At 40.4% G+C, this 15,895-nt stretch overlaps 1 protein-coding gene across 1 annotated transcript in view; it reads right to left on the bottom strand.

The window, feature by feature from the left end:
* cusr (Copper-only SOD repeat protein) overlaps window positions 1-15,895 on the bottom strand; it is a 143,101-nt gene that overhangs the window by 107,890 nt on the left and 19,316 nt on the right. Inside the window, exon 3 of the mRNA XM_072239855.1 lies at window positions 5,311-5,410. Within this exon, the coding sequence (XP_072095956.1) occupies window positions 5,311-5,410 (100 nt within the window). The remainder of the gene's footprint in view (window positions 1-5,310; window positions 5,411-15,895) is intronic.

The raw sequence follows: 15,895 nt of genomic DNA, 5'->3' as shown, positions 1-15,895 counted from the left end.
AGGTTATGCCACAACTGTACAAGGCACTGGTGAGGCCACACCTGGAGTACAGCCTGAAATCAGGTCTCTTGACAAAATGTATACTGGCTCTGGAGGCATTGCAGAGGAGATTCACTACGTTGATTCCAGAGATGAAGGGGTTAACCTATGAAGAGAAATCAAGTCACCTGTGACTATACTCACTGGAATTCAGAGGAACGAATGGGGATTTTACAAAAACAACGGATAAGACAAAGGCAGGAAGTTGCTTCCATTAGTAAGTGCGGCTAGAACCAGGGAACACGGTTCAACGTTCAAGGGAATAGATTTAGGATGTGTTGAGGAGAAACTGCTTTTCCAAGTGAGCAGTGAATTTGTGGGGAATTTGTGTCCAGGGAAGCAATACAGGCTACCTCATTTAATATATTTAAGACACAGTTCAGTGGAATTATTGATTATGGGGAAAGGGCAGACTGCTGGAGCACTGTGGCTCTAAGCAGATCAGCCACGATGAATAAACTCTTTCTGGGCTTGCAGCTGGGTACAGGTATCGATTTTCACCAACACTTTGATGACAAGCTCTGCAAGAGTTTGCAATTGAAACATTGGTTAAAATCGATATCTGTACTTGGCTGGAAGCCTGAGGAGTTTGTTCATCATATATGCCAGCACAGCACTAGGTCCTGGATCAGCCAACGTATTGAATGGAGCAGGCTCAATGGGCCAAATGGCCCTCTCCTACTCCCACTTCTTCTGTTCATAAGGAGTACATGAATCTGGAAGAAGCAGAGGTGTTCCCAGGAGGTGGAGAGGTTTCTAAAGAGACCACGACGGAACTTCAGCTTGTGTCCAGACATCAAACCAGCTTTGCCAGATGAAAATAGCGGAGTGAAAAATAAAGGAGACAGCTTTACTGAAAAGAATCTAATACAACAATGGCACTTTGGGCAGCAAATTGAAGAGCTACTTTAAAGAAATACGGTGGCAAAGGTTTGTTAGATATGAGCACCTTTACATGGAGCTCACATACTTCCTGAACACATTCAGAAATGTGGTGTTGTGCTCACTGCAGAGCTTTTGCACTTGTTTGCTCAATAATGTTGTCAAGTGTTAAACATTCTGCAGTTAATGGCCTGAGTCAATAGATGTTGGTATCAATTTAATTCTTAAATGAGGAGACAGAAGGGAGAACCTCTTGGAAATTCATTCCCTGGATGGTCAAGGAAAATGTCTGCAGATTACGGATGACTAACCCATCTGCACTTTGCAAATTGGTCATATCTAGTTGAGTAAAGAGGCTAACAAAATCATACAAGGCAAGCTGATTTAGAAAATAACTATTGTGATCCAAGAGAAAGTAAGAAAAAAGAGATTCAAATTTGGCTAAATGAGAGAAAGGAAAGAGTAACCTTTTGTTAATCCATTGGCTGACTGAACTAATGTTTCACAAAACTAGGTCTATCAACTTTCCACGGTAGATATATCAAAGATTAAAGGTAAGCATTACAAAATCCTGAAAAGGTATCAAAACTAACAATGTAACAAGAAGGGTCCTGACGAAGGGTCTCGGCCTGAAACGTCGACTGTACCTCTTCCTACGGATGCTGCCTGGCCTGCTGCGTTCACCAGCAACTTTGATGTGTGTTGCATGTAGCAAGAAGAATGTTTTAGACTGTAGCTAGAGATCAATGTACCAGCAATTTGGGCACAAAATTGCTAAATGTCAATCAATAATGAGAACCAATTGAGAATTGCAATTGAGAGACAGCACAGCAAAAGTAATGCACAATATATGGTATGATGTTGAGAAATTTCTTGACGTGCATTTCTGTGCAGTTAGGTTGGGCTGTCAAAAGGCACCTGGGATTCTTACTATGATCATCCTAGGTACAAATTATAGGAGCATTTATTTTTGCAGAAAACTGTAAAATGCTCTCCAGGTCACAGCTTGAGTGCGGTGTACATTTCTGATCATCATGTTGGGTGTGATAGGACCAGGGGGAGCACAAGCAAAGGGATTCACAAGAATGTTGCCAGGTTTGGACAAATGTAGAATCTACGATGGCAACACAGATTTAAGTTGTGTTTAAAATTACTGTATTGAAAACCTAGACATGATGGACAGGAAACATATGTTTCCCAGCAGAGAGCTCAATAAGTAGGGAAATAAATTTAAGTTAATTTGAGGAAGCTTAGAGGGAAAGCTTTGTTTTAACAGAAAGGATATTGGGATTAAATTGCAGGAAGATTTAAGTTTCAGGTTGAACACATGATAATATGAGGCATTGATCATGTGGATAGTCAGAGGCTTTTCCCCAGGGCTGAAATGGCTGGCACGAGAGGGTACAGTTTTAAGGTGCTTGGAAGTAGGTACAGAGGAAATGTCAGGGGTGAGTTAATTTGTTTATTTGTTTTTTTTACACAGAGAGTGATGAGTGCGTGGAATGGGCTGCCAGTGACGGTGGTGGAGGCGGAACCGATAGGGTCTTTTAAGAGACTCCTGGACAGGTATATGGAGCTCAAAAAAAATAGAGGGCTATGGGTAACCCTATGTAATTTCTCAGGTAAGGACATGTTCGGCACAGCTTTGTGGGCCAAAGGGCCTGTATTGTGCTGTAGGTTTTCTATGTTTCTATAACTAATGTAAGCTAGAGAGACTGGGAACTAGGAAGTAGGAATAACCAAAAAATGTCTGTGTTCTTATTTGTCCTTGATTGGTCAAATCTTAAATTCAGTTCCTAATATCTGGAGCCAAAATTCCAATTCAGTCTTCAGTTTTTACAAAACTCTGCAGGCAATGTAATTCCTGCTGACAAAAGCTACAAATGCTTTGCAAACAACCTCACTTCATGCACACATATTTTTGAACTGCATTAGAACATTTTCCTCAATACAATAGACAATCAGGGCAAGTTGATGCAAACAGCTGTATGGCAGAAAAATCCTACTGAAAATGTTCCATGATGTACAGCTTCTATATAAAAAAAATCTTACTGCATCATCAGAACTTCATTCGTACACAGAGACCGTCCAGATGGAAGGTCTCAGCCTGAAACATTGACTCTGAATTCCTTCCCATCATTTCTGCCTGAACTGCTGAGTTCCTCCAGCATTTTGTACATGCAATTGCTTTTTATTTTAAATATGCTTTATTTTCAGCTTCTTCTTATCCAAGTACACAGACCAACCCGTGTTCCATACAATGACTACTCCTTGGCCAGAAGGAGGAAGAAACATGCTCCAAAATCTACTTGTACTTTTTCTAAGATTCTGTCTAAAGGTAACAGCAGAAACAGATTAAGTGGATCATGTTGTGTATTTACTATTTTGGGAATATTAGAGTAATATTGGCATTACACCACCGCATCATGCGCACTCCTCACTTAAAGTAAAATCAATTTACATGCATCTCTCAGGCTCCCCTGTTTTTCTTTCAATTAGTTTTATGCTTTGGAGTTATAAAACATAACAAATAGCAGTGGTAAATGGGCACAGCGTTTGCAATAAGGAATTGATATCTACCTATCCAACCTAAAAGGCTGCACAATAACTTTTGTTGCATGCTTCTTGACATGACGACATCTAGACAGTGCTGAATGCATTGTTAATTAATCAGCCTCCAGTCAGATAGCACTCAACCTGTCTCGACCCATCACTTGCCAAACAATTTCCAGCCATCTGTGTGCAGTTTTGGTCCCCTAATCTGAGGAAAGACATCCTTGCCATAGAGGGAATACAAAGAAGGTTCACCAGATTGATTCCTGGGATGGCAGGACTTTCATATGATGAAAGACTGGTTCGACTAGGCTTATACTCGTTGGAATTTGGAAGATTGACGGGGGGGATCTGATTGAAACGTATAAAATTCTAAAGGGATTGGACAGGCTAGATGCAGGAACATTGTTCCCGATGTTGGGGAAGTCCAGAACGAGGGGTCACAGTTTGAGGATAAAGGGGAAGCCTTTTAGGACTGAGATTAGGAAAAACTTCTTCACAGAGAGAGTGGTGAATCTGTGGAATTCTCTGCCACAGGAAACAGTTGAGGCCAGTTCATTGGCTATATTTAAGAGGGAGTTAGATATGGCCCTTGTGGCTAAAGGGATCAGGGGATATGGAGGGAAGGCTGGTACAGGGTTCTGAGTTGGATGATCAGCCATGATCATACTGAATGGCGGTGCAGGCTCGAAGGGCCGAATGGCCTACTCCTGCACCTATTTTCTATGTTTCTATCTCTGTACTGCTGCAAGTCTCACTCATTTTCACAGCAGGCAAATAGCCAGCTTTTCAAGTAAGACTCCAAAAAGCACAGCATGGGGTATCACACTTTCCTCTGTCCCGCACAAAAAAGCTAGCAATAATCAACCAATAGCATTCAAGATAAAAAAAAAGAAACAGAAAATGCTGGAAACACTCTGCAAGTCAGACAGCATCTGTGGAAGGTAAAACTGAGGTAATGTTTCAGATCAAAGACCTTTCATCAGTTTATTTTAGGAATGGAAAAGATAAAGAAAATATCTGATAGGATGAAGTCAAGATTCTACAGGCTATAGATTAATGAGGGAAGTTGAAGAAAGAGAGAAAAACGACAAATAACAAAGGAAAGCTATGAAATACATGTCAGAGGTATTGCCAAGGTATGAGCCAAAAGAAAAAATGTTGCAAATACCCAACAGTTCAAGAAAATGTTAATGTTTACAGATGTGACTGTATTCCAACAGATCTGCTGCAAACACAAAAAATGAATCATCTTAAATTGCTGTATTTGGCATTGAGTCTTGAAGAATGTATGATGCATTAATGGGGAATGAGGTGAATTCCTCCATCTTCTATAGTGGTGTTTAACTTTGGAGTATCAGTGTACAAACTCTAACTACATACCTAAAAATAGAGCAGAAGTGTAAAGTATTTGTTTTCTCCAATCATAAATATTGCATCATCTCTTTAATTTTTTTAAAATTATTGATGATTGCCCAAAGAATTTGGATTGCATAACAATTCAGCAACTATTATTTATCTAGAGATAGTACAGAACAGGCCCTGCCGGTCCAGTGAGCCACACCAATTTACAATGACCAATTAACCGGCATGTCTTTGGACTGGGGATGGAGATTGGAGCACCCAGAGGAAACTTGTGAGATCACGGGGAGAATGTACCGATTCCTTATGGACGGTGGCGGAACTGAATTCCGAACTCGGGAACACCCTGAGCTGGAATAGTGTTGTGCTAACCACTGACGTTAATTACACAATGTTGCTCTAACAGAACAAGGAGGCATGTTGTCTTTGAAAATGGAAAAGCAAATCTTGAGAACAAATGTGCAGAGGCCTTACCAGAGTTATTGTTCCAGTGACTGCACCACCGAATTTAACTTTTGCGTAAACAAACTCTCCATCTGTTGCCTTCACTTCAAGCAGATTTGCACATTGCAAACTGTCCCCCACATCATCGTTAACGCGGCAAACAAAAGAAAAAGATAAATTAGAAGCATGTCACAATGAGTACATTCTTTCATGAAGTAATTCTACATTCCTAGATTTTTTTTTAAAAAAGCTATGCGCGCCAAGATTCATGTCAACCACAGCTTCCCTTCACATAAAGACCTTCAAAAGTTGGAATTATATTATCCTATAGAGCAGGCGATCCCAACTTTTCTTATGTCATGGACCCTTACCATTAACCGAAAGGTCTATAGACCCCAGGTGGGGAACCCCAGCTATAGAGCATGATTCACCTTTAAAAGCTCCATAGGTGCTCTCTGAACAAATAACAAAAGAAATTAAGGCACAAGAGATGACAGATGCTAGAATCTAGAACAACAAATGATTTGCAGAAGGAACTGCAGAGTTGTATCTGGGGGAGGAAAGAAATGGTTGATAATTCTCATTGAAAGCCTGTTTTTTGTTCCTATTGAAGAAATTATGTCAATGTAAAAACAAATACAAAATAAGGTCTAATGGTAATGGTATGCAATGGTAGAATATGTTTACTCTTCACAAATTTGGCAACACCAAAATCATTTTCCATTTATACTAAATGAGAATTGTCAATTTGATAATACCAAAGACTTACACGGTACTCTTTGTGCCGAGAGGACATTGTACACATTACCACTACACTCAGAAATTATGCAATCTGGTCACTGAGATAAAGGAATTCTAGAACAAGGCATGAATCGGTTTCAGAGGGATATAGCTGCAGGGGGAACTGTTAGCATAATTCTTCTCAGAGATCTCCAAGACATTGTTCTTTACAGGGCCAGTATGAGGAACATTTTACACTATGTTTTTAAGATACTCATTTCTCAGATCTGTTTGGCAATGGTTGGGCTAGTGTCTATTCTCCATCTCTTATTGCTCGAGAGAAGTGCTGGCGAGCTATCCTCTCGAACTGTTTCAAATCTTGAGGAAGGCACTTCTAAAAAAAAAAAACTGCTATACAAGATATTCCATGGTTTATCTCAAGCAACAACTAAAGAACAGCAATATATTTTTAAGCCTTACCAAGAAAATCCAGATCCTCAGAAGTTCAAAAAACTACAATTTGCCCTTCATATAGTGGCTCCTCTCTCACTACAAGGGACTATTGTAAATCCATCTCAGATCTTGGTAAATTGGATTATTATTAGACTATAACAGTCTAAGACATAAGAGAAGAATTGGCCCATTTGGCCCATTGAGTCTGCTCCACCATTTCATCATGGCTGATTTATTATCCCTCTCAATCCCATTCTCCTGCCTTCTCCCCATAATCTTTGATGCCCTGACTAAACAGGAACTTATTGTCACTTATACCAAGGTACAGTTAAAAAAAAACTTGTCTTGCATGTTGCTCATACAGATAAATACATTACAAAAGGTGGGAAGATGTGCCTGGAGGCTGTGGAAGTGAGCGAGGTCCTCATTGAATGTTTCTTCGGTATTCACCAATGAGAGGGAACTTGATGATGGTGAGGACAATATGAGTGGGGTTGATGTTCTGGAGCATGTTGATATTACGGGAGAGGAGGTGTTGGAGTTGTTAAAATACATTAGGATGGATAAGTCCCCAGGGCCTGACGGAATATTCCCCAGGCTGCTCCATGATGCGAAGGAAGAGATTGCTGAGCCTCTGGCTAGGATCTTTATGTCCTCGTTGTCCACGGGAATGGTACCGGAGGATTGGAGGGAGGCGAATGTTGTCCCCTTGTTCAAAAAAGGTAGTAGGGATAGTCCGGGTAATTATAGACCAGTGAGCCTTACGTCTGTGGTGGGAAAGCTGTTGGAAAAAATTCTTAGAGATAGGATCTATGGGCATTTAGAGAATGATGGTCTGATCAGGAACAGTTATCATGGCTTTGTAGGACAGATCGTGTCTAACAAGCTTGATAGACTTCTTTGAGGTGGTGACCAGGCATATATATGAGGGTAGTGCAGTGGATGTGATCTACATGGATTTTAGTAAGGCATTTGACAAAGTTCCACATGGTAGGCTTATTCAGAAAGTCAGAAGGCATGGGATCCAGGGAAGTTTGGCCAGGTGGATTCAGAATTGGCTTGCCTGCAGAAGGCAGAGGGTGGTGGTGGAGGGAGTACATTCGGATTGGAGGGTTATGACTAGTGGTGTCCCACAAGGATCAGTTCTGGGACCTCTACGTGATTTTTATTAACGACCTGGATATACGGGGTAGAAGGGTGGGTTGGCAAGTTTTCAGATGACACAAAGGTTGCTGGTGTTGTGGATAGTGTAGAAGGTTGTCGAAGATTGCAGAGAGACATTGACAAGATGCAGAAGTAGGCTGAGAAGTGGCAGATGGAGTTCAACCAGGAGAAGTGTGAGGCGGTACGCTTTAGAAGGACAAACTCCAAGGCAGAGTACAAAGTAAATGGCAGGATACTTGGTAGTGTGGAGGAGCAGAAGGATCTGGGGATACATGTCCACAGATCCCTGAAAGTTGCCTCACAGGTAGATAGGGTAGATAAAGCTTATGGGGTGTTAGCTTTCTTAAGTCGAGGGATGGAGTTTAAGAGTTGCAAGGTAATGATGCAGCTCTATAAAACTCTGATTAGGCCACATTTGGAGTACTGTGTCCAGTTCTGGTCACCTCACTATAGGAAGGATGTGGAAGCATTGGAAAGGGTTCAGAGGAGATTTACCAGGATGCTACCTGGTTTAGAGAGTATGCATTATGATCAGAGATTAAGGGAGTTAGGGCTTTACTCTCTGGAGAGAAGGAGGATGAGAGGAGACATGATAGAGGTACACAAGATATTAAGAGGAATAGATACAGTGGACAGCCAGCGCCTCTTCCCCAGGGCACCACTGCTCAATACAAGAGGACATGGCTTTAAGGTAAGGGGTGGGATGTTCAAGGGGGATATTAGAGGAAGGTTTTTAACTCAGAGAGTGGTTGGTGCATGGAATACACTGCCTAAGTCAGTGGTGGAGGCAGATACACTAGTGAAATTTAAGAGACTACTAGACAGGTCTATGGAGGAATTTAAGGTGGGGGGTTATATGGGAGGCAGGGTTTAAGGGTCGGCACAACATTGTGGGCTGAAGGGCCTGTACTGTGCTGGACTGTGTTCTACGTAACAGTGCACTGAGGTTATACAAAATAATAAGAGTGTGGAATAAATTGTTACAATTACAGATAAAGTGTGGTGCAGGCAGACAATGAGGTGCTGGGCTATGACGAGATAGATTGTGAGGTTATTAATCTATTTTATTGAACAAGGGAGCCATTCAATAGCCTTATAGCAGCCGGGTAGAAGCTGCCCCAAAGCTTCCTTTTGTATCTTCTGACGCTTCTAACTCCAGTTTACTAAAGGGTGGCTATGATCCTATTTTTCTCCAGAATGACACTAATGATTTCTCGGGAGTATGAAGTTTGAAGCCAGTGGATAATACTGTAAAAATGATGAAACAGTGAATAAAAGTTTAAAAAACTGCACAAGGTGGCTGCTGTAGGTGTTGACACAGGTGTATTTTGTGGACTCCCAAGCATGCAAAACAATTAAGTAGAAATTCTGAGAAAAATGTGCATTTGGATTTGAAACAAGATAATAGAATTGCTTGAGCATCAATTATCTGCATCACCTGAGTTAAAAAGGAAGCTGCTGGCAGCCGTTACCACAAATGTGCATACACTTTGACTCATTCCACCGAGATGCAGCACAGAGCGTTATAGGAAGTCATTCCTGCCTGTGGCCATCAAACTTTACAACTCCTCCCTTGGAGGGTCAGACACCCTGAGCCAATAGGCTGGTCCTGGACTTATTTTATAATTTACTGGCATAATTTACATATTACTATTTAACTATTTACAGTTCTATTACTATTTATTACTTATGGTGCAACTGTAACGAAAACCAATTTCCCCCAGGATCAATAAAGTATGACTATGACTACTACTCCTTATACAACATCTTTGTCTCAGGAATCAGTGATACACTCCACCACCAACATTAATCTTACAACAATGTCGGTGGAAAAGGTGATGACAAATAGGAATGGTATCCATACCAGTTTCCGTGATGAATTTAATCATGTACCATGGGGGCTTTAGCTCTTCCATCCAAACTGTTAGTGGAATAATTTGCTGTCTTTCTCTACATTGAAAAATAATGAACTGAACCAGAATTAGTTTTAACCCATACGCCACAACGGTGCAAAGGCCATGCAATAAATTCCAACTTTCCCCAATAACGCCCACAATCCAAGAATTCAACCAAAAAGCAGTCCATAACAATGCACTTACAGGTCAATTGATACAATTTTCTCTATTATTTTATTAGAGAATACACAATTAATCACTGTATTGATGTGATTCCCCCGGTTGAGTCTCTGGTCAAGGGTGACCCACAAGGATGTTAACTGGTGGGAGAAAGGCCATTGTCTCTTATTAAACCATACATCTTAATCAACAGATGAGCCAGAAGCTGTCATGTAGCTATCAGCACCTACCATTATAACAGAGAGGATCCAAAAGTGATTTCTGCAGAAAATAAAAACTGAGAAGTTGCTGCTAATGATTCCCGAATCCTCACTGTGCCAGCTTTGGAGGGTAGTGATCAGAAATTGCTTATTTGCCAAGAATCTCAACCATTCACAAACTATTTGATGGTATAACACCAACTATCATGCACATTTTGAATGTGGCATAGAGGACATTAAGCACTCTGGACATTATAGAAACTGATTTAAATGAGTGATGTCTAATCCCAGCAAATTTTCATGGATTTAATTAAAGAAAATATTAAAAAGTAGTTACAATATTTCAGCTATTACTTGATTTCTGTGATTGTTCTAATTTCAATGAATTTTCTGTAAAATCGTGATGCATGTAGTTTTTTTTGTTTCAGTGATGGCTAGGTTAACAATCCAATTCACTTTTGAAGACTACCAATTACTGATATCTACCAAATTCAGTAGATGACTCAATCATTCTTAAAAATTTCCTGTTTTGATTTTAAGTGTTAAATGTGTTTCAATACTTGTGAAATTTAGAGCTGTTTGCAGATGTTCACAAGTCTGATCATTTTTAAGCAGTCAGCAAGTTTGTGAATTAGTAAAGTATTTTTGAAAGCATCTAGATTTGGAAAGGTAGCATCTGGGTAGCCTGACAACATGAACATCAACATCTCCAACTTCTGGCAATTTCTCTGCCCCTCCCCTTTCTCTGTTGTTCTATTCCTCACACCTTCTCTTGTCTTCTCACTTGTCCATCAACTCCCTCCAGTTCCCCTTCTCCTTCTGACATCTTAGGCTGACATTGGTGATGGGGAAACTGCTGGAGTCAGTTATCAAAGACGTGATAAGAGCACATCTGGAAAGCGGTGAAATCATCGGACAAAGTCAGCATGGATTTGTGAAAGGAAAATCGTGTTTGACGAATCTCAGAATTTTTTGAGGATGTAACTAGTGGAATGGATAGGGGAGAACCAGTGGATGTGGTACATTTGGATTTTCAAAAGTTTTTGACAAGGTCCCACACAGGAGATTAGTGTGCAAACTTAAAGCACATGGTATTGGGGGTAAGGTATTGATGTGGATAGAGAATTGGTTAGCAGACAGGAAACAAAGAGTGCGAATAAACAGGACCTTTTCAGAATGGCAGGCAGTGACTAGTGGGGTACTGCAAGGCTCAGTGCTGGGACCCCAGTTGTTTACAATATATATTAATGACTTAGACGAGGGAATTAAATGCAGCATCTCCAAGTTTGCGGATGACATGAAGCTGGGCGGCAGTGTTAGCTGTGAGGACGATGCTAAGAGGATGCAGTGTTACTTGGATAGGTTAGGTGAGTGGGCAAATTCATGGCAGATGCAATTTAATGTGGATAAATGGGAGGTTATCCACTTTGGTGGCAAGAACAGGAAAACAGATTATTATCTGAATGGTGGCCGATTAGGAAAAGGGGAGGTGCAACGAGACCTGGGTGTCATTGTACACCAGTCATTGAAAGTGGGCATGCAGGTACAGCAGGTGGTGAGAAAGGCAAATGGTATTCTGGCATCCATAGCAAGAGGATTCGAGTACAGGAGCAGGGAGGTACTACTGCAGTTGTACAAGGCCTTGGTGAGACCACACCTGGAGTATTGTGTGCAGTTTTGGTCCCCTAATCTGAGGAAAGACATCCTTGCCATAGAGGGAGTACAAAGAAGGTTCACCAGATTGATTCCTGGAATGGCAGGACTTTCATATGATGAAAGACTGGTTCGACTAGGCTTATACTCGTTGGAATTTGGAAGATTGACGGGGGGGATCTGATTGAAACGTATAAAATTCTAAAGGGATTGGACAGGCTAGATGCAGGAAGATTGTTCCCAATGTTGGGGAAGTCCAGAACGAGGGGTCACAGTTTGAGGATAAAGGGGAAGCCTTTTAGGACCGAGATTAGGAAAAACTTCTTCACACAGAGAGTGGTGAATCTGTGGAATTCTCTGCCACAGGAAACAGTTGAGGCCAGTTCATTGGCTATATTTAAGAGGGAGTTAGATATGGCCCTTGTGGCTAAAGGGATCAGGAGGTATGGAGGGAAGGCAGGTACAGGGTTCTGAGTTGGATGATCAGCCATGATCATACTGAATGGTGGTGCAGGCTCGAAGGGCTGAATGGCCTACTCCTGCACCTATTTTCTATGTTTCTATGTTTCTCTTTCTTCCATGATCCACTGCTCTCCTGAAATAGAATCCTTTTTCCACCCATTACCTCTTCCACCTATCCCCTCCCAGTTTATTTCTTTATCCCCCTCCTCCCTCGCCTGGTTTCCTCTGCCAGCTTGTACTCCTTCCCCTCTCCTCACCTTCTTATTCTGGCTTCTGCCCCCTTTCCTTTCCAGTCTTGATGAAGGGTTTCGGCCTGAGATGTCAACTGTTTATTCCCCTCTTGAATTACTGAGTTCCTCCAGCATTTTGTGTGTTGCTCAAGATTCCCAGCTCCTGCAGAATCACTTGTGCCACTCGCTGATCAGAGCACTCTTCAGAATTCGAAATGACACACTGCAGCCCCATGCCGTAAGGGATGTGCAACCTCAGGCAACCCATGGGCTGTCTGTATCTTATGAACACTACCTCATTATTCCTTTACTCTTAAACTACTTTTGTAACTCATTGTACTTTTATATCGTTGCACTGCACTACTGCCATAAAGCAAATTTCAGGGCATACAACTCAGTGAAAAAAGTTCAATCAAGGTGTAAATTGGTGCATACTGCCATGAAACTGAAATCAATTCTAAAAGACTAATTTGCAGAATAACTCACGGCAAGGCAATTTCTGTAAACTATTCATTTACTCATTCCTGTTATTTCTTCAAAAAAAATCACTTTGGCAAGATATTAACTTTGTTCTAACAGATTCCCTTCAGGACAGGATAATAGCAAAACCGTGATATATGAAAGATTTACTGTTTCACTTCATATGCCTCGAGTTATATAAGTGTTGTTGGATTGGGGTATAGAATTGTTATTTTACTTTTTTTTCCGCTATCGCTTGCTTGTATTTTTATATAGTCATCTATATACATAATCGTTTAGTGAATTATCCATGAAATAAGTACAATTGCCTCTGTATTCCTGATGCTGTACAAAAATCTGTTCCTCCTTGCTCTTTCCTCAAAACAATCAGTTCAATTTCTATAACACACCAAGTGCCAGATAAGTTCGAGGGAGCAGTTGGCATTCCTGTCTGACTACCACTGAGCTAACTATTGTAACACTCCTTTACCACAGACATCTCATGATATAGTTTATGGAGACCACATCATGAAAATTACTCTAATTGAGCAAAGTAGTAATGGAATTTTATTTCAGTTCTCAGTGAATAGTAATGACAAGGAGACATTTGTGAAAGAAGCAAAGTTTCAATTACATCCCTATTAACTAATCAGAGCATAATGCTGCCAATAGCTGTGTAAAATTTTGTACATTAGGCTACTTGACAGCTGGCCAATATTTAAAACTGATGAGGGAGAACATATTATAAACATTCTTGGGTACAGCTATGGAATGCTTTTGCAGTGAATCAGCTTACAAGCCTGCACACCAATTTAACCACTGGTTCATCACCAGTTCTACACCTACCCATTAATTTCACATTTCCTTTTCTCATGTATTGACAAGTCATCACATCCACTGAAATAGATCCAGGTGTCATACCAGCTATGCCAAATCTGATCTAAGAACTTCAAAAGCAATAAAAACCAAAGAGTTTAACTGTTTATTGACAATTCAATTACATGCCCTGAAGTAACAGTAACAACATTCATTTTGTCACTCAAGGATTTAGGCACCCAGAGGACACTATTCAGGTACTATTGAGCACACCTACAAGGAGTGAGCCATGCCATAAGAAAGCTGCATCCATCAAGGACCCCCTCCATCCAGGTCACACTCTCCTCTTGCTGCTGCCATTGGGAAGGTGATACAGGAGCAGATCCCACACCACCAGGTTCAGGAACAATCATTAACCTTCAACCATCAGACTCCTGAACCAGCGTAGATAACTTCACTCACCTCAACACAACCTACAGACTCACTGTCAACAACTCTACCACTCATGTTCTCAACATTATTTACTTGGTTTTCATTGATTCTATTGTATTTCTTTGTTCTACCATGAATGCCTGCAAGAAAATGAATCTCAGGGAGGTACATGGTGACATATACTGTATATACTTTGATATATATATACACACACACAAAAATTCCTGATTGGTTAAATCATTACAAGTTATATGTAAAAATACATGAATTGCATATGTCATCACGTTATCATGTGATAGCTGCATGCCTTGCTTAAAGTAAACTCTAAGTCAGACTCAAACAACAGGAATTCTGCAGATGCTGAAAATTCAAGCAACACACATCAAAGTCAGGACGAAGGGTCTCGGCCTGGAACGTCGACTGTACCTCTTCCTAGAGATGCTGCCTGGCCTGCTGCATTCACCAGCAACTTTGATGTGTGTTGCTCTAAGTCAGACTCACGTTTTGGACTCCCATGTTTTCTTTTGAAAAAGTTTAATGTTTTTAAGTTACAAAACATAACACTGGTGATGAGGTATTTTTAAAAATGAACCCAAGACAGCTACTAACCTGTTGAAGCACAAACAGACATTCAAACTAAAAAAATCAGTGAGAAATGGTCATTTCAGCTTTTTAAATTTAACTAAAAAAATCAGTGAGAAATGGTCATTTCAGCTTTTTAAATTTAAAGTGCAGCCCAGTACTTGCAGAGATGGTTAAGTTATGAAAAGCAGTGGAGGAGTACATGTTTTTCGGAAGGGAAGACATGAGTGAGCATTAAGAAAGTCAGAAAATGGAAGAATTCATGGGTTCATAAATGATAAGTGATAATAATTTTTAAAAAGCAGAAATGGTTGGCTACATCAGAAAGATTGACTTGTTTGGTTACACAACAGATAACTGGCTCATCTATACCAAGTAATTCAACAATATTTTGAAGCAAACGTAATAGTCAATGAGGTAGGAGTACCAATTTGCTGAGTGCATTGGATTTAAAAGTTATACAGTTTGCTTCAATGTTTAACTGTTGTCTCAACCAAACCAAAATGAGCTTTGGTGTTATTGTCGGAATAATGTAGGAACACTTAGAACAGATAACATTGTTGATGTCAGAACGCTTTAGGTTTCAAAAGAGGACTCAAAAGGAAGGGGAGTCCATTTCAGCATATGTGGCTGAATTGAAGAGATTGTCTGAGCATTGTCAATTCAGTAATGGACTCAATGATACATTGAGAGATCATTTAGTTTGTGGAATTTCACAAGAAAGCATTCAACAATGATTCCTAACTGAAGCACAGCTTACATTTAAAACAGCAGAGGAAATCGCTGTTTCTATGGAAACCACAGAGAGAGATGGAATTGGGTTACAGTCATAAATGAAAGTGAGTATCAACAAAATTGCAATATCAAAGTGGAAACCAACCAGGCCAAACAAATTGTGTTATTGTTGTGGCAGGTGCTCACAAACACCAAGCCAAGGGCAAAGCTTGCAGGAAATGCAAAAATGTAGGGCACGTTCAAAGAGCATGTCAGGCAAACAAAAGTAAATGGATTGCACAGGGAAGAGAAAATGATAAAAAGTCAATTTGCGTTTTCAGAAAGAGTGTTAATCTGCATGCTGTTGATAATGAGGAAAGTGATACAGGTCTGAGTAGCCTTGAGATTAACAATGTGAAAAGTAACAAGAGACAAGCAATACGTTTTACCCCACAAGAGAATGGTAAATTAATTAAAATGGAACTGGACACTAGCTTGGCTGTTAGAGTCATTCAATAAAATGAGTTTAAACAGCATTTCAAAGATCATAAACTGAAGCCTGCAGATATTAAACCAGGAACTTATACTGGAGAAAGGATAGCTCCTGTGGGAATGACATTCGTGACAGTGAAATACAGCAACCAACAAGCCATAT

Source organism: Mobula birostris, chromosome 21 (genome assembly GCF_030028105.1).
Source record: "Mobula birostris isolate sMobBir1 chromosome 21, sMobBir1.hap1, whole genome shotgun sequence".
Taxonomy (NCBI): Eukaryota; Metazoa; Chordata; class Chondrichthyes; order Myliobatiformes; family Myliobatidae; genus Mobula; species Mobula birostris.
Note: the sequence above shows the minus strand (reverse complement) of the source record. Positions and strands in the feature narration are given on the sequence as shown.